The sequence below is a fragment of the Ictidomys tridecemlineatus genome, chromosome 10 (genome assembly GCF_052094955.1).
Source record: "Ictidomys tridecemlineatus isolate mIctTri1 chromosome 10, mIctTri1.hap1, whole genome shotgun sequence".
In the NCBI taxonomy this organism is placed as follows: domain Eukaryota; kingdom Metazoa; phylum Chordata; class Mammalia; order Rodentia; family Sciuridae; genus Ictidomys; species Ictidomys tridecemlineatus.
This window is the reverse complement of record NC_135486.1, coordinates 75,322,165-75,340,966: the sequence shown is the minus strand read 5'-3', so window position 1 is coordinate 75,340,966 and position 18,802 is coordinate 75,322,165. Positions and strand designations below refer to the sequence as shown.

At 39.6% G+C, this 18,802-nt stretch overlaps 1 protein-coding gene across 3 annotated transcripts in view; it reads right to left on the bottom strand.

The window, feature by feature from the left end:
* Positions 1 to 18,802, bottom strand: part of Celf2 (CUGBP Elav-like family member 2) — a 780,843-nt gene that overhangs the window by 480,439 nt on the left and 281,602 nt on the right. Inside the window, exon 1 of one of the 3 annotated variants that reach the window (XM_078023196.1) lies at positions 17,880 to 18,072. The exons of the other annotated variants lie outside the window; for them this stretch is intronic. Coding sequence (XP_077879322.1) covers positions 17,880 to 17,932 — 53 coding nt within the window. The 5' untranslated portion in view covers positions 17,933 to 18,072. Of the gene's footprint in view, positions 1 to 17,879; positions 18,073 to 18,802 lie in introns of those variants that run through there. 3 annotated transcript variants of the gene reach the window in all.

Genomic DNA, 18,802 nt, shown 5'->3' with positions numbered 1-18,802 from the left:
ATTAGCATATTTTATGTTTCATTGACTAGAGGTTTTCATGTTGAAAATTCCTATACAGTCTATAGTTACATGCTGTCTTTAAAAAAGAATATCTGCTTAACTTTAATCCATTTCCTGAATCTGGAATGTACTAAACCTAATTGTTATATGGAGTCACCTGTGGAGAGTTTAATGGAAAAGCAAGGCAGCAAATTAGTACCATATGATTAGCTTGAGTAATACCAAGTTTGTTTATCCAAGGCCCTTCAGAAGAATGGACTGTATTTTTAAGATATCACTTGTTTTCCCTATCTGCACAGAAGCATGTCTCTAGTTAACTGGACATTTAATTTTCCACTTATTTATTTTCCCCCTTACAGATAGCTCGTTGGCTATTCAGTATGTGCATAATATAGAGAAAAATAATTATAGGAAAAGGGACAGAGAGAATGTCATAATTAAACTGTGCATGTGCAAAATACACTCAATGTACCCGAAACATCTTGATTGCTATAATCAGGTAGACTAGGTTTTCAGCAAATACTTTTAAAAACAGATTTACTTCAAGTCAGCAGCAGAGGGGCAGCTCTCAGAATCACCTTATACACAAAATTAACTAAATTTACCTCTGATTATATTTTTTTAAATCAGCTGTAAAGAGAAATCAACATGTAAATCAATGGATTTATGGAACACTCAGGCATCTTCAGTGACCTTATAGAACAGGTTTATTTCTCTCTTGTCTGAACTCTCGTTAACAAAAGCTTCTGAACCTGCCAACCGCAAACACGGAAACTTACTGAAACTTTTATTTTATAGTTTAGAGATTAAAGTTTAGATTGAGTACAACTGTAGGGTCAAGGAAAGTTAAAACATCCATGTGGGAGAAGGGTGTTATGACAAGTTAACACTCATTCACTATTTTTATAAGGAAAAACAATGTCTGCCAAAAAATAAGAATGATGATTAAAAGTGATTTAGGCCAATTCAAGGGGCACAAAAGCCCAATCTAGGGGACCCCAAATACTCTTTCTTTTCCTTTCTTGGCCTTATGGTGTTCAAAGCTCATATGCAAATATTTAGCTGTGTTCTCCATCTAACTAACAGGATGCTGAGAGTGTCATGGGTCTGCTGCTTTACTGGATGGTGAATTGCTGAGAATAAGCCAAAGTCAAGGAAGCTAATTTTATGGTCAGCAAACAAAAACAAAGTAAAAAATCCAAAAGAACCCAAACAAATAAATAAACAACAAAACAACCCGAGATTTTTAGAGCTTAATATAGATTTATCCTCTGGAGAGCTTTGCCTGATTGCAGACAGCTTAAAAGCAGGCTTCAAAAGCACAATGGACTAGTATCTTTCTAAGGGATTTGCCCAAGATATGTTCAATAAATGGAAAAGCACATTTGCTCCTCTGCCTTCTGTAATGAGCCATACCAGTAAAGGCCCCTGCTGGTTTGGGAAGCAAGCAAACAGGTTACATTCTCCAACTCAGTTACTAGGTTTTAATGACACAAAGCCCAAGTTCTCAGAAGCTGTTTTACTCCAACACATTTACCCTGTTTGCAAAGATAAAAATAAAGACCCTTTCCCCTTTTTCCTGCAGAAATATTGAGAAATTCATGCCTTCCTCAGTTCTGTTCCCGCCTTCCATCTCCTGTCCTTCATCACGCCATCAGGTGCCTGGATGTAAAATCAGGGAGACAGGAGCAAAGAGGAGGACAGAGGAAACATGCCAGGAAGAACCCGATTAGATCTGGGGCAGGCTGGGGCTCCAGAAGGTTCCCCCCACACACACCAGGAAGAAGTCATAAATGAAATTAATGTCTTTAAAAGAAATTCTGCCTCAAACCGTATCCCCCTCCAGTGATCTTCTTGAAGCCCCATTCTTGTATAATTCTAGTCCTTTGACAAGGCAGACTGACACTTTCAATCTAGTAATTTAAGGGCAATTTATTTTGAAGTGGCAATTTATTAAGTACGATTCAAGAGTGCAGAGGGTTATCACAGCCAGGAAGAAACTCACCTCATGTCTTCTAGGCAGGGCCTCTGGGGTTTGATTTCAGGTAGACAGAAGACCTCACCAGACTTCTAATTCCTGGATTTTTCTGTACCCATCTCCCATCCTACATTGCCATAATTAGGAATAAGTCGTAAAATGTAAGTTCCCTGATGTTGTGTTGCACTGATTTAAATTCATGGCAAGCTGTAACAGATTGAGTTCTCTGAAGAGCCTCGTACTGCAGAAGGAAGCCAGGAAGCCATGTCACCTCATTTGGCATGGGGCCAGGTCTCAATCCTAAATCTCTTGGAAAGTACTACTTCTGTGGTGATTGTGATGAATGGCCCATCCTGGAGGGGTCAAAGAGGCACCATTTATCAGCAGGAAATGTGGGCTTCTTTGAGATATCAAATCTCCCTACTTGCCATGATCATGTATGCATTCAATCTAGTAGTTTATTATTTTTGTTTAATAATGAAACATGTGGCCACATCCAAAAGAAGAGGTGAATTTTGTGGAGACGAAGACAGCGATCCTAGATATAGACCTAAGATGCCAAGAATCTGGTTCCATTTTTCTGAAGTTGTTTTCTGGCCCAGGGCAACTAAATGATCCCAATCACCTTTTCTACCACATATTCCTATAATCCCCTTAGGGCAGAATTTTCAAGGGTCCACTTCTCTGTTCTGTCCTCCCTTGGTCTCATATCATGATCTGTCCCCGGAAGCGCTGACCTCCTGCTATGGACTGATAAGACTCTAGGCCTTTGAAAGGATGTTTGCTAGTAGTGAGGAGGGCTGGGGCTTCCTTAATAGTTAAAATGTCTCTGCTTTTTGCCTCAAATTAGTCAAAATGAAAGGTGATCATGGGTCTGAGCAAGTATAGCTCTCCCTCTCCCATTCCTTGTACACTCTATTTTGTTCCCACAGGCCAGCTCAGGCCAGCTGAGCACATAACATTGGGGTTACATATCTCCCTAGCTGCTTCCTCTGGCTCCATCTCCCTATTGCTGTCCAGGCTGCCTCAGATCTGAAAGGTTTTAAAATTCAATAGACCATATGTGGCCCATTGTCTACCCTGGGGGTCAGCAAAGGATGGCCTGAGGGCCAAATCTAGCCCACTGCCTGTTTTCATAAATGGAATTTTATTGGCATGCAGCCAGGGTCACTCATTATATATTGTGTCTGGCTGTTTTGTGCTAAAATAGCAGAGTTGAGTACAGTTGGCCCTTCTATCTGAGGGTTCTGTATGCATGGAGTCAATGTGGATTGAAACTATTCAGAAAAAAATGGTGTTTGTACTGAGTATGTACAGACTGTCTTTTCTTATCATTATTCACCAAACAATATGGTAAAACAACTATGTACCTAACATGTACATGGCAGTAGATATTGCAAATGTTATAGTTTGGATATGAGGTATCCTCTAAAACCTCCTATAAGCACAGGAATATTCAGAGGTGAAATGATTAGTTGGTGAGAACTGTAACCCAACCAGTTCATCCTGATTTGAATGGTAAAATAGTTAGGTGGGGTGTGGCTGGAGGAGATGGGTCACTGCAGGTGTGCTCTGGAAGGATTCATCTTCCTTGAAGCCATTCCTAATCCCACTGGAAATATGTGGAAGAGGAGCCATGATCTACACCAGGACCCAAATATACTTGGGTTCTCTGAGCATAATGCCATTTAATTGTTAATTTATTGATTGATTGATTGATTTAGTGGTGCTGGATACTGAACAACGGGCTTTGGGCATATGAGGCAAGCACTCTACCAACTGAGCTATATTTCCAGCACCCCCGCATAATGCCATTTAATTGCAGCCAATATCATGCTTCAGCTGCATGTGAAAGAACTACATTCATTATATCATTACAAGTATCCACCCTACTGAGCCTTCCAGTGGGGGCAGGGTTCCTGCTTTCATGGAAATTAATCTATAATGCAAAGAAAAAGATAAGCAAATAAAATTTAAAATTACCTTACAATAGTTATTTAAACTATGTCTTTTTGTGGAACGACAATCAAGTGTTGAAGAGTGTCTAATGAAGCAAGTGACCATCTAAATAGGGTTATCTGAGAGAGTTACACTCAAGAGTTCAGATTAGACAAAACCTTTAAATACATGTGCCTTAATGGAGAAAAAGGGAAGGGCAGTCCAGCTTTAGGAACTCAATAAAAATACATTACGCCCAATAATGACCATAATAATGGTGGCAAGGATTGTCAGGTTCAAAGGCTCAGAAAAAGTATAGGTAATTCTTTGTAAATCACAAACTTAAACGAAGGCAACACTTTTCCAGTTCACAAAATCTTTCACTTTACCCACCAGGAAGCATGATAAAATATATAAAAGTGCTATTTCCACAGGCCTCTAGCAATTCTTTCTGGCTTAGACATTTGTGTCTCTATAAGAATGAAAAACTAGCACAATGAAAAAACAAAATGGAGTTCTATCGCCATGGTTAACCAAAACACCTGCAACCAGGATTGATTGCAATATTCGTCCCCACAGGACAAGTCATCTGATCACTGATGTCGGTACGTGTCAGCACGGCTCATCCCTAGAACAGCTGATTTACATTAAGGCTTCAGTTCAGAGATAGAACATCTGAAAACAGATTTGTAGTTTAGTCCATCAGCTCTACAGAAGGATTGGGAATAAAAGAGCCTTGAAAGAAAATGAGGATCAATATAAAGAGAATTGCTTTGCTGCGAGAAAAACTCGACAATGTAAGAAATGGATTCACGGTTTCATTCAGAGGTGGGATTCACCATCCGGTGGGAGGGTGCTTCTCTCTTCCATCCTACATTGATCACAGAATTTTATAGACGGGGGATCCTTAGTTACAATCCGGTTCAATTTCTCATGTTAGCAATGAGGAAGGTGTGGGTATCCCTTCACATACTGGCTTAGCTAAATATGGTCTCCGAAAAAGGATGCAGGTGGATGTGAGAATGAATCGGACATTGTCCCCAACCATCACCCAGGAGTTTACAGCCCATTAGTGGAACTAAGATAAATTAATATATACACATACATATATATATGTATATATTTATTATATGTATTATATATATGTATATGTATAATATGTATGTAATACTATGCTATATATGTATATATTGCACAAAATAGAAAATATGATTCTATATTTGAAGATCAGGCTATAGACTCAGCTCTAGGGGAATTCAGAGGAAGAAAATCTTGCCTCTGATTGGCTGAGTGGGTGTGCAGGGAGGGAGACTTAATTGAGAAATTCTTAGGGAAAATCAGCACATGAGCCAGGGACGGTGTCTAACTCCTGTAATCCCAGCAGCTTGGGAGGATGTGGCAGGAGGATTGCAGGTTCAAAGCCAGTCTCAGCAATATAGCAAGGCCCGAAGCAACTTTGTGAGACCTTGTCTCAACAACACAAACCAAAAAAAAAAAAAAAAAACAAAACCAAACAAACACCATACCAGGCCCAGGCAATGCTGGGGACAAATGGGAAACCAAGAGATACTTCCTGTCCTCAGAAATAATATGGTGTTTGGGAAAACAGTTAATTTTTTTTTCCTTCTTTTTTCAAAGACTTAAAGGAGAATGAGTAGTTGATCTCTGGGGTCCCTTCTAGCATGACCATCGCGAAGGGAGGCAAGCACAGTGGCTCTGTGTGAGAACAGGCAGAAGGCTGCACGCCAACTCTCCTCCTTGCAGTACTCTGCAGATGGGAGTCTTGCATCCTGGGAGTTTCAGCCTAAATACATATCTGGGGAGGACAGAGGAGAGAAGTGGTTCACTAGGCTTTCTGTTTCCTGACAAAAATCACTTGTTGACCAAAATCTAGCCAGGCTTCTCTGAGTACTTTTCTCAACCAGGCCTCAACCTTGGCCTATAAAAAACAACAACAAAAAACAAAACAACAACAACAACAACAAACATAGACTCAACACAAATAATTTTTGTCTACTCCCTTACCTCCCGTTAAAATACCTGAACAAATACAACACAGTTTCTACAGCTCAAGGCCACATCTCCAGGATGACCCCAGTCCCTCTTAAACAGCCTGCCGGAGAAAGCTGAAGGCTGTCAGAAGAATTTACTGCATGTTCCAGCTAACACTTGACCATAGATAGGCCCCTGACCACTCTTTCTTAGAACATTTGATTAAAAAGGGCTTGCAGTTCTGTATTCTGCCTGTGTTCCTCTGAGATGCCTATGTATCTCTTTTAATTCAGGAGTGTCTTTCTCAAGACCTGGAAATGACCCTTCCCTTAAAATGTAATGCTCAGGAAGAACGGGTCTCCTGAATTCCAGCCCCGAGGGAGAACAGGCTCCTACCAGATACAATTTTTCAGCTCCCAGAGACAGCTGGCCCAATCAGTAGTTAGAGACCAACCCTTCATAATTTTTTATTGCCCTGACTCTACTGAACCCCTGTTCCCCAGCCCAACTCTCCTTTTAAAATGCCCAGTCGCCTTTGTACATCTCAAAATGGATTTCAGTATACACTAGATACTATTGCCATAGTAGATGGCTGATTCAAATCTGTCCCTACCCCTTTAACCGGTGTCTAGTTTTGTTTATCTCTGACAGACATCTGGCAGAGTGTCTCAGACCTGGATCTGGCATCTTCAGACCCTTGGATGTGACAACTGGACCTTCAGCACACACAGAGACCTTTGTCTCATCTTGATCTGCTTGCTCCTTTGAGTCTCCAGTGGTGAGTCTGACTTCTGAACCAAACATTCATTGAAGCAAAGTGAGGACAGATTTTTTATTCTTAAGATTCTGAGTTGCTCTCTGCAGCTGGATTAGAGTCCCATGCTGTTTCTAAATGGAACCTCATGGGCTGAAACTTTTCCTTCCTGGATACTTAGTTAAAGAGGGGATTCACTCCCTGACTCCTGGGCTGGGATAATTATCATTATTTTTTTTTTTCCTGGCTCCTATGACATCTTTGTTCTATGTGATTCTGCTGATCCCACAGGGACTTTCCAGCCAACTGACACCCCCTGTCTGTGCATTTGCTGGCAGTATGGTCCTCCACGGTGGCTCTGGTTTTTGTTGATCTGATGATTTGATACTAAGGCTCATTTGGACGCTTGATGGTTTCGTTGGGAAACTTAAGATCCCCTGCACTGACTCCTCCAGTCCACTCTCATCACCTCTGCCCATTCCTCCATTTCTACTGCAATCTTCCCTGTATCTTTAGGTAGTCTCATTCAACCCCACCTCCTTCACTCCTAGCTTTATCCCTGCCAGACCTTCTTTCCCACTCAGACCCTCAACTACAGTCATTGGGAACTCAAGGACCTCAAGGAATTTAGGGACCCCCTAAAGCAACTACCTAGGCTGAAAAAAATATGGAAGCAGACACTGAGCCTGCAGCCTCCATAAGATTTTGCATCAGAGCAAAAAAACTCTTAAGTTTTCCTCTGCACATGTGGGTGGGAAACTTTAGCCTGCTTATTCAGCAGATTAGCTTTAAGTTCCTTATTTTCCAAAACCACAGTTTGAATACACATAGAAACTGGAGTAGAGATAAGTACCAACTCTTACAGAAAATATTATTTTGTACTATTGTACTTACGACTGACTCATGGCTAAAATTTAAAAACAAAAATCATAGACACTATACTTGAGTTACCTTTATGTTTATGTATTATTTATGTGTATTATGTATTATTATATACATATTTATATTTCCCTGCTTCCAGATGGAATTACCAGATTAATTTATCAAATCTCTCAAAGGAGTTCTAACCTCATTGGCTGAGAGAGAAATAAATGCTTATATAAACTAAATTCCCCTAGAAGTCCCAGAAATACGGAAACCAACTCAAAAGTTTTTGAACTTTATGTAATTTGAGTAAATCTTTGGTAAATAAGACTAGCTTGATAGTGTCGATTTATCAAAACAGATGTTTTCAGAGAAGTCAATTTTAGATAAAATGTAAGCACACATTTTTATTTTACTTGGCTTACTAGTTAAATAAACTAATATTATAATAACTAGATGTTCAAAATTATAAAAATGATGTTTGATTTGAATCTAATTAAGCCATTTGGACAAACTGTGTTTCAGTAATAGTTTTGTTTTATAATACATTTACCTAAAAACAGTTTCTAAGATCTTTTTGATAACTTGCAACCTTGGTATTAAGTGCTATGTATTATAAAGTGAAATAATAGATGTTAATTAAATATCTAAATAATTTCCAAATAAGGTGAAGTTCTGAAACATTCATTATTAATCATGAAATTAAGTTTATATACTTTTGGCCTTTTATTTTTATAAGGTGCAAAACATCTAGAGATATTTAATCCTATTAATAAACATGTTCTAATTGCCATGTTAATAAAATTATGCAAAAGCATATGCATATAGAGATTGTGAAAGGTTATAGTTGTACAATTTGCTAATCTGCTATAGAATATTAGTATGTTACAGTTCATAACTGTTCACTTCTGAGTTTCCTCTGGAAGATAAATATTACGAAGGATTAAAAATAATAATCAATGTATGTAAATAAAATTTTAGAAATAATAAAGAACTAGGGGAAGCAACCTTGAATGAAAGGTATGTAAGGAAGGTAAGATGTTTTTTGGTGAAAGAGAAAAGCATCATTTTGTCTTCAAGGAAAATGACTGTTTTTCTTTGAATGGGAGAGAGTACAGGGCAAAACCTCAATGGATATAGAAAGTTGTAGAAAGTTTGAGGAAAGGAAATTTTTATGCTGCAATGTTGAATTAATTTGTTCAGACCACCATACCAAAGTGTCACAGACTGGGTGGCTTAAACAGATATTTATATTCTCAAAAGTTCTTGAAGCTGGAAGTTTGAGATCAAGCTCCCTGCAAGGTAGTGGTCAGCTCCTGATGAATGACTATGAAAGATTTTTATCTTTTTGCTAATCCATTTAGAAGACAGATATTCTGTATCAAAATCATTTCCAGATTCAGGTATATTGGCACTAACCAATATGCCTCTAACCCCAGCAACATGGAGGTGGAGGTAGGAGGATTGTAAATTTGAGGCTAGTCTCTACAATTTAGGGAGACCCTGTCTCAAAATAAAAAATAAAAAAGGCTGAATGTATAGCCTCATGGTTCAATCCCTAGTACTGGAAAACAAACAAACAAAAATCCAAACAATTTCTGTGCTTCTCATCATCTTTACCAGGTCCTTGATTATGTAAGAGAACCAACCAAATCTTACTTTGAGAATGCCTAAGGTTTTTGGTAAAAAGACAAGCATTTTACCTCATATATTTATTTTTGCATTCTTTTACTGTCATTTTGATTAGATAGGTAACTAAGTATTGTTTCAGTGACCTGAGACCCTATTTAGTTAAATGTTTAAACCTTTTGACATTCTTGACAACTTTGCTGTCACCAAATCAAACGTTCAATGAAGGCTTCTTGATGTTGAACTGACTTTGTGATTTCCCAGAGGATGCCTGGACAATCTCAAAGGATTTATTCTTTCATTTTGGAAAAAAAAAAAATTAATAGAATTGAATTTACCTGAAGGGTAAAAATGCATGAAAAATACCATCTAATAAGAAGAGAGGTTTACCTCTTCTCTAGGCTATATTTGTATAGGTAAATATTCTATTTCAAATATTATACAAAGTTCCTAGAATTCTGTTGATACCCTTGTTTTCCAGGATATATCCTTGAATCACTTCACCTGATATGACACGATAGTGTTATGTGATAAGTCATAATTCCAGTTATTATTTTAAAATGTCATTCATCATAGACACAACCAAATTACCTCACCCATTGTATTATTTTGTGTGGGTATGCTACGAGGACCTGAACTTAGGACTTTGTATATATGCTAGGCAAGTGCTCTGCTATTGAGCTAAACTATGAAGTCAACTGTGTTATTTTCAGAATGAACTCTCAATAGATGTTCAACTATGGCCATTTTAAGTTTTTTTTTTTTTTTTTGTTATTCTCAAGCAGTTATTGCTTTCCTGAAAACTACTGCAAACAGTTCAATCTAACTGCTTCGTCTTTTAAGAAAAATGGATTGTCTCCCTTGGTCTGGGGCATGATGGCACACACTTTTAGGCCCAACCACCCAGGAGACTAATGCAGAAGGATTGCCTGAGCCCATGGGTTTGAGGCCAGCCCTGGCACTATAGTCAGAATCCATTTCAAAAAACAAATAAACAAATCAATAACAAAGGGGACTGTCTCAGGGAATCACATACCAGGTGGTATGACATTGCTTAAAATTCCAAGATCACTCTCTGAACTGAGCCAAAATATACACAAATGTAGTAGACAAGCAGACAGGATCATAAAGCTGCTAATCCAGATCAAGTACAAGATTAAGTACATTGCACTGACTGACTAAACTGGCAAAGGATGGTTAGAATTGTTTTTATAGCTTTTGTTTGGAATACTTCTGGCTCCTTGATGTTCCATCTTGTGGGTATAAGTAAACATCTTCTGCTTTTTTCTTAAGCTATCTTTGACCCATAGCAATCTAATAAGTCAACCTTTTGTAAACACAATTTGAACATTTATTTCCCCCTCCCCTGATAGTGGGGGTTGAACCTAAAGATGTTCTACCACTGAGCTACATCCCTAACTAGTTCTTTTTTCTTTTATTTTGAGACAGGGTCTTGCCAAGTTGCTGAGGCTGGGCTCAAACTTGTGATCCTTCTGCCTTGTCTCCAGAGTAGCTATGATTACTGGTCTGAGCCACTGAGCTAGCAAAACATTGATCTTTTTATCTCTATCTGGTTCTCTCTGACCCCAACTTGGAAACTATTATTGAGTATTCTTATTCATATGATAGTAATTTGCTGCATGTTCTAGCCAACACCTAACCACAGATAGGCCCCTGACCGCTCTTTCTTAGAACACTGACTAAAAAGGGCTTACAGATCTATGTTCTGCCACTGTTCCTCTGAGATGCCTATGTATCTCCTTTAATTCAGGAATGTCCTTCCCCAGATCTGGAAATGACCCCTCCCTTAAAATGTAATGCTCAGGAAGAACAGGTTCCCTGACTCCCAATCTCTGAGGAAGAAAAGGCTCCTTCCAACTCCTAGAGGCAACTAGGCCTAATCAGCACTTAGACTGACCAATCCTTTGTAATTCTCTTCTGCCCTGACTACTGAGCCCCCCTGCTCCCCACCCAACTCTCCTTTTAAAATGCCCAGTCACCTCTGAACATATCAAAGTGGATTTCAGGATATGCTAGACGATCTCCCCTACTGCAATAGTGGATTGCTGATTAAAATCTGTCCCTACCACTTTAGCCAGTGTTTGGGCTTGTTTATCTTTGACATTAGAAACTGGAATAAAAGTCACACGTGATTCTCCTCTATTTTGGGAATATGCCTTCACTGTGGCCTCTGATCTTAGGGAGACCTTACCAGATTTTTGGAGTTTTCTCTTAGGTTCTCCTAACAGAGATTTCAAATGATTTAGATTTGCTGATTTTTTTTTTTCTTGATACATTGCTGGTTCAGTCTACTAGGGAAGATCCTTCAAGGGTGGAAAAAAAATTGTCAAGTGAATATTTTTCTACTGATTACTTAAATCAATGGAGTAAGAAAAACAGCCCCCCCTTCTATCTTTTTCTTCTTTTTTGGGGGGGCGGGGTGTTTTTTAAAATAATAGAATGAAATGGAAGAAACAGTCCAAAAACAAAAAACAAAAACAACAACAATAACAAAAAACTGGAAAAACAGTCCAAAATAGAAAACTGGATTGTCTACTTTACATTTTTATATGATCTCATAATAACTTCTGTCCTTTTTATTTTTGGCACATGCTACAATAATCAGACTGTCCAAAAAAAAAAGTAGATTGTTTTCTAATATAATACATTATTTAAAAAGTCCAGGTCTTGAATTCACTTTCATAAACGGGTAATTCAGCATACCTGGACAATGTTACTTAATGTCTGATGTCTGCTGTTTTCACAGTCCCCTTTTCCTCTGCTCTGCAAAGTTTGTTTGTGTTTTTCAAAAGTATTCAGTAGTAGCTGAGTTGCTGCTTCATATATTCTCAAGAGAAAAGGAAGAATTGTGTGATGCAAATATTTCCTGTCTGGGATGTAGTGAAGGTACATACTTTGTCCAATTTATCAGCATGTCAAGGAAAGGTACTCCTAGGTCAGCAGCATGTATGGCATCATTTCTAGTGCTTCAGCTCAGTGTAGGAAGACCCAAGTTCACACTGCTCTGTGCATGTGTATCTGGGAAAGTTACTGAACCCATCCAAATATCACTTTCCTCTAAACGAGAGCAATGACACCATCACCTACTCCATGGGGTTGCTGCACAGAGAAATGAAGATATTATATGTAATGCCCTTAGTACAGGGCCTGGCACATTGCAAGTATTAATAATTCTTCTGCATTTTCCTCTAAGGCCGCTAAATTCTGATCTTTAGATGGTTAGCCCACCCTCGGTGGATACCAGCAGAGCTTCTAAGCAACTTCTCCTACTCTGTGCATCTTCAACATGTCATGTAATATGAAACAAAAAGTATCTACACATGGCATGAGTTCAAAACTACATAGCGTGCTCTCCTGCATAAATTTGGAATTCATCTTAGGCAGTTTGTCAGGCATGTGAAAGGGAAATGTATACTAAATGAGTGAAAGAAAGCAATGAAAGAGAGAGGAACAAGGCCAAGCTGTGACTTAAAATATGTCAGGGTCTGGTCTATTTTTTTCCATCAACATGTGTTGTTCTCATTAATGGGATTTTCTCACACGCTCAGTAAGAGAAGAGGCAAAAGTGTATTTTGTTATAGCTTGAAGGCTCATCCAAACATTCAAGGGATGTGGTAAACCATCAATTTTCTGCAGACTATAATCATCTTTGTGAGATCAAGTGCTCATGACTTCAAGCATCTCTGACCTTTGAAATAACACCGGAGCTTCTTTTAATCTTTTTCTAATGATGAGGCAAGTTTATTATATTCACTTAGTCAAATGAGACTTGAAAATATCTCTCTGACTATCTGTCAAAGTCACTTCAGTTTTCTTGCTGGCCACATCATTAGTCTTGATAACAGATGAGAGGAAGGCTGTGGTCCAGGGCCACATCTAGCCTATCGTCTGTTTTTATAAATAAAGTTTTATTGGCTCACAGCCAAACTAGCTTCTTTACATTTTGTCAGTGGCTGCTTTCCTGTCACTATGGCAGAGGTGAGTAGTTGTGGCAGAAATTATACAGCCAACAAAACCTGAAGTATTTGCTACCTGGCCTTTTATAAAAGAAATTTTCTAACTTTTGTCCTAGCTGATTCTCTGCTCTAGAAAGAAAGAATTCCACTTGAATAAAGATGCATATTAGATTCTCAGTGAGAATTTAAAAATTTTTCCATGTCACCAAATCAGACACTTTTCCCATTGGCACAGAAATAAGAAACTGAGGGGCTGGGGTTGTGGCTCAGAGGTAGAGCGCTCACCTAGCATGTGTGAGGGTTCAATTCTCAGCACCACATAAAAATAAATAAATAAAATCAAGATATTGTGCCCACAACCAAAAAATAAATATTAAAAAAAAAAAGAAATAAGAAACTGAGGATAGAAATACTACTTTGGGATTTGGGAGTCAGTAATTCATTAATTAACTCATTGCACACCATAGCAGAGAAGCATTGTGGCAAATGGTCTAGTCAATGTGTAAACAATACATATACCACCTCTGGCATTATGGAGTGTATGGTCGGATGAAGGACAAATGGTGACCCCTTCATTCATTCATGAATTCTTCCTCCCTTTATTCGTTGTGATGTATCAGGAAATACAATTGGGTATACACCAGTTAAATACACAAATCCTACTTTCTAATGGGGGAGAGAGATAGTAAATAGATACATATGGAGATGGCAGGGTTTTGGCAACGCTGTGAGAGTACTGGTTGAACCGTGTGACACTGACATTTTTATAAGTCAAAAATAGTAGAATGTTGGCCATTTCCCTACAGTTCAACCTATCTGGAGAATGGTAGGCTAAGGAGGGACTTGTGGCTGACTGTGAAGTGGGAGGTCAGGGTAGGCCTCTTGGAGGAGATGACAGCTGAGCCCAGACTCTAGTGACAAGCAGCATGCTGCCCTGCCAACAGCTAAGGAAAGATTTCCAGGCAGGGGGAGGGAGTTGCTAATGTAGATAAAGCCAGAATCAGCTTGGCTGGCTGTGTCGGTGAGCAAGAGAAAGTTCTGCCTGGCTGGAGCAATATGAGCTGTGGGGAAGAGGGAGGAGAACCAGCTGGAGAGGGGGTCAAGGGTCAGGTCAGATAGGGATAGGAGGAGGATACTGGCTTTTGTTCTAAGAATGAAGGGGAAGGGTCTATGTAGGAAAGTCACATGGCCTGGTCCATGGCTTTGAAATGTTTTCATTCCTTGTGTGTTTAAAAGAGACAGAGAGCAAGAGCTGAAGCAGAGAGGCTAAGTTGGGTGGGTGTGGGGGAAATGTGCAAACTTAGATGCCAGCAATGGAAGGTTCCAGAAGAGTAGAAATCCATGGGGCTTGACAATAGCATCAACGCAAATTAAGAGAGGAAATGAAGACCTGGGAAGGCCTCCCTTCCCATTCAGTCCTTGAGTGTGCAGTAGGTCTATCCATAAGCCTACTGGGGCTGGAGAAGAACAAGGTCCTGGGGACACTTCATTCTTAGAGTTTGTGTCCTAGTGAGCTTTGGACACCTGTGTGGTATTCAATTGGTTCCTTTGAGGAAAGGTCTGGAAACTCTGAGAATAGGTATGGGTTGAACTGTCTTAAATCATGAGAGGAGTCACAGGAACAGAAGTAAATAAAGGTGGGAGTCCAATTCCCAGGGGAGAGGATGAGTTGGAAGAGAAGAGGAATTAGCTTTGCTGCCAATGAATTCTGTCATCTCATCTCCTCTGCACGATTCCTTCTTAAAATGGGAGTGTGAAACTAGGTTTGGGTGTTTAAGAGGGGATGCAAGAGCTGAGGCTGGGTTGGAGGAGAGGCCAGGAGTTCCGGGCCGGCTCCCTGTTAATCACCTACAGTGTCAACTTTATTTATAATATCAATGAATGTTAGATTGTGTACGAATCATATTGCCATGTTTGTTTGTTTTATTCTTTTCCTCTTGGGTCTACTACATTTGTTGTTGTTTTTGTTTATTTTTTTCTTTTCTGTATACTATTTTTCTTGATTTAGCTTATTTGGATTCTTTGCTTTGAGTGAATCGGTAGTGTTTGTGCTTTCCCAAGGGCTGAAAGAGGAGTCATAATGTTGAAAACTGTTAGTGTGTCTTTGGGTGGCAATTAGACTTCTTTTATGTCCTTTGAGATAGACAGTAATTAAAACATGGCCACTAGCACTGTTCCTACCTTTGATTTCTCCATGTAACCAAATGGACCTAGGACAGAGTGATTTCAAATATATACCTCCTGAGAAAGCTTTGTGACCTGAAGGTGCACCCTGCAAGCTGATCCTATCTACAACACCAAGTTGTGGCATAAGCAGATTTAAAAATCATGTCGCGTAATCACTTCTTAGGCGCAACAGGTTTGGCAGAACTCCAGGCTGCATTCCTTACCAAACACCTGAAAATGTTCCAGGTTATGTGGATTGAAAGGCTTTCCACCCTTTTAGTATGCTTTGTATGCCAAGTATTCTACTCATTTCTTAATCAGGCAAGGGTAGTAACTGTTCTTTTTCTTCACTAGCATGGGGTCTCTCACCTCATTTCTCTGGATTTCTAAAGCATTTCATTGACACAACTCATATCACAGACAACCCTGGGTGGTCTTAGAGCATACCACTCCCTGCTGATAGATTGCCCATTCATAAGTTGTGTTGCATCTTTGCTTCTCCTATTTATCATAGGCAGAGACTTATTGTTGGTGAGTGAATAGTTCAATGAACCAAAATTAGCCCAAAGGATGCCTTACTTTAAATAACTAAGAGATTTAAAATGCAATTAATAATTCTACCCCTTTATAATGCCTTACTTTAGGGAAGGATTACACACAGTTAAAAAGCTGATGGAATCATACTTGCCAAAAGGAGGTGTGGACAGAAGGAACTTAGTGTACCCAGAGCAGTCCGTGTGAAAATGTTTATCTTTCTCAGGTCTTGCCAGTCCAAGTTTATGAAGCTTTACTTATTGTAGCCATAAAACAAACTTATATTAGGGACACATTTAAGGGGAGGCCAACAGTATCACCGTGTTTTAAATAGGCTAAGACTGGGGATTATTATCTAAAAAGGCTCTCAGAAGGCTACATTTTTGAAATTTGTAATCATGGTCAAACACGTTTCTAGTGCCAAAGCTTGCCTTATCTACTTGTCCAATAATATTAAGTTAATCACTCAAAAAGCATTTTTTTAAAACACTCTTAAGCTATCTTTCAGTTTTAGAAATAGGTTAGTAATTCACTTAAAAGGAGAATAAAACTTATTCTAATAGCTGTACCATCAGAACGATTTGCAGAAGCACTTTATTTTACCATATCTCCATTAAGAGGAAAGTATAAAGATACAAACAAAAATATCACTGAAAGACCCATAAAAATGTTTGTGACTTTTCACCAAGAAATCCTGTGAATTTTTTAAGAAAAATAAAAAGCTATAGATGCAAAGATGTTCATTGTGTTGGAATACAAAATAAGGACTAGAAACAATCTAAATATTCAACAAACAGGATAATTTAGTAAACAAATGTACACCAGTATAATTGTGTTTTCTTTAGTCCTTAAAATTAGGATTATGAAATATGGGCAGAAACATGGAAATATGTTAATTGGAAAAGGTTATAAAAATCATATATTACACGATGTACAAAATACGTACACAGAACGTTCTGGAAAACAAGATGCAATCATTTCAAAAAGAAAATAAGATCGGCATTGGTCCTTATTCTTTTATTTGCTCTTTTCTATTAATGTTGCTTGAAAAAGTAATAAAATTAGACAAACGCTAAGGCAGAACTCACAAAAGGGAAGAAAAGAATTAGCAAATTAATGCCAGGAAAATGGCAGGAAAAGGAGGTCCCAGTAATATGTCTGCTTTTGTTCATTTGGGTTCTGCTCTACCTCTTATGACACCATTTTTGGGGACAGGTATTTATTTGGCTAAACATGAGATTATATAGAACTGCTTTTAATCAAAATCCTTCAATTTAACGTTTTTATATTTTAAAAACTGCCCCAAATATTTTCACTGAGAACTATCAGTTAGCATTAAGTCAAATCTACCACCAATTCATTGTGGATTCTACCAGAAGCGTCAGCTTAGACTCACGTGGGATGACACATGAACTTGGGACACTTTGAGCTCCTGGGATCTAAGCTCTTGGGCCTCTGAGACATGAAGAGGCTAGAGTTCACCTTTAAAGGTGAGAAAGACTTCATTTCATAAACCCGACTCTTCCATTTTAAGGCCCACTCTTTTGTATACGCTGCTTTCCAAATTAGACCTGGGAGTGGGAGGCAAGGGAAGAGGTCACAGGAGGAAACCAAATTTCCACAGACTCCCTTCAAGGAGGAGCCCTAGGGAGGTTTTGTGATAAACTCCACTTTTTCTACCCGGAAGTCCCAGAAAGTTTGCCACATTCCACCTGGTCCCTTCAATGTCCCTTGAAGCCCAATAATTAAATAGGAGGAACCCCAGCTGCGAGCCAGGGTCTGAATCACTGAAACAGGGCTGCGCTCCATTATTACCCAGGCATCTGCATCCCCTCCTCCAGGGAGGCTCAGGACTGCACATTCCCTGCCTCCCCCCATCTGCTTGAAGTCGTCTCGGTGTCAAAACAGTATTCCTCCCACCGGAGGTGCCTGTCACTCAGCCCACCGCGGGGCTCTGCGCGAACCGGCTCCGCTCAGCCGCGGAGGGGGCGGGCAGGAACTTGGCGGTGAACTGAGACAGCGGGGAGAGAAAGCAGAGCGGGCCTACCTTAAAACTTTCCAGTCTCTCAGGGGATCCAAGTCAGAGATTAGGGAAACCATGGTCTAAGAGGCGGCTGCGAGCGGATCCGGAGAGGAGAGAGGGGACCAGGACCGGGTGGCGACGGGGACGCGGCACCCGCTGGGCTCTGGCCGGAGCGAGCGGCGCCCGGCGCGGCTCTTCCTCCTTCCAGGACTGATAAGCGCTTGTCCTGGCTTCTCTCCACCCTCGGAATCAATCTTGCGCTATATTACTTTCCAGCCCCGCTCCAGTTCCGCACGCCACCTTTTAAAGCCCCTGTAATCTGCTCCAACTGATCAAATTTGACCTTTTTGTAGCCCACTTTATTCCAAGCACAGCTCTGAGTTAAATCTCTCTTTATTAACACCGTCCTCCTTGGCTTTCTTTTGGAACAAACACAAATCAAGCCTGAAGCCTCCAGCCTTTACCAGCAATCATTTACAGATTACTGCAAGCTGCAGTCTTCTCCCCCTTTGGGGTGTTTCTCCTGCCTCTGAAATTTCGCTTTCATATTCCTGTCAGAGGCTGGTTCGGTTGCTTTCTTCCTTTTCTTCTCAGCTTAGATTCTGGGACGCTGACATCAGGGCTTAGAGCTTCCCTTGGAGGCTGTAACTACATTTCTGTTAGGATTTGTTATTATTATCATTTTTTAAATAATAATTTGGAACCGGGCTGCTAACAAGCTAGAATTTACTGTGTGTTTTGCAGCGGAGATTTTCCTACAGTGTTTTTGCCCCCTCCTTTCTTTCTTGTGCTTTTAAATAACAGGAAGGGGGTTTGAAATGTATGATCTTTCTAAACATGGCAAGAAGGTGTGGGCTTCTCCCTCCACTTGTGTCTTTTGTCCTTTACATAAAACCAAACATGCTTTCAGTGATCATCTGAAATTGTGCATAACAGATGTTAAAACA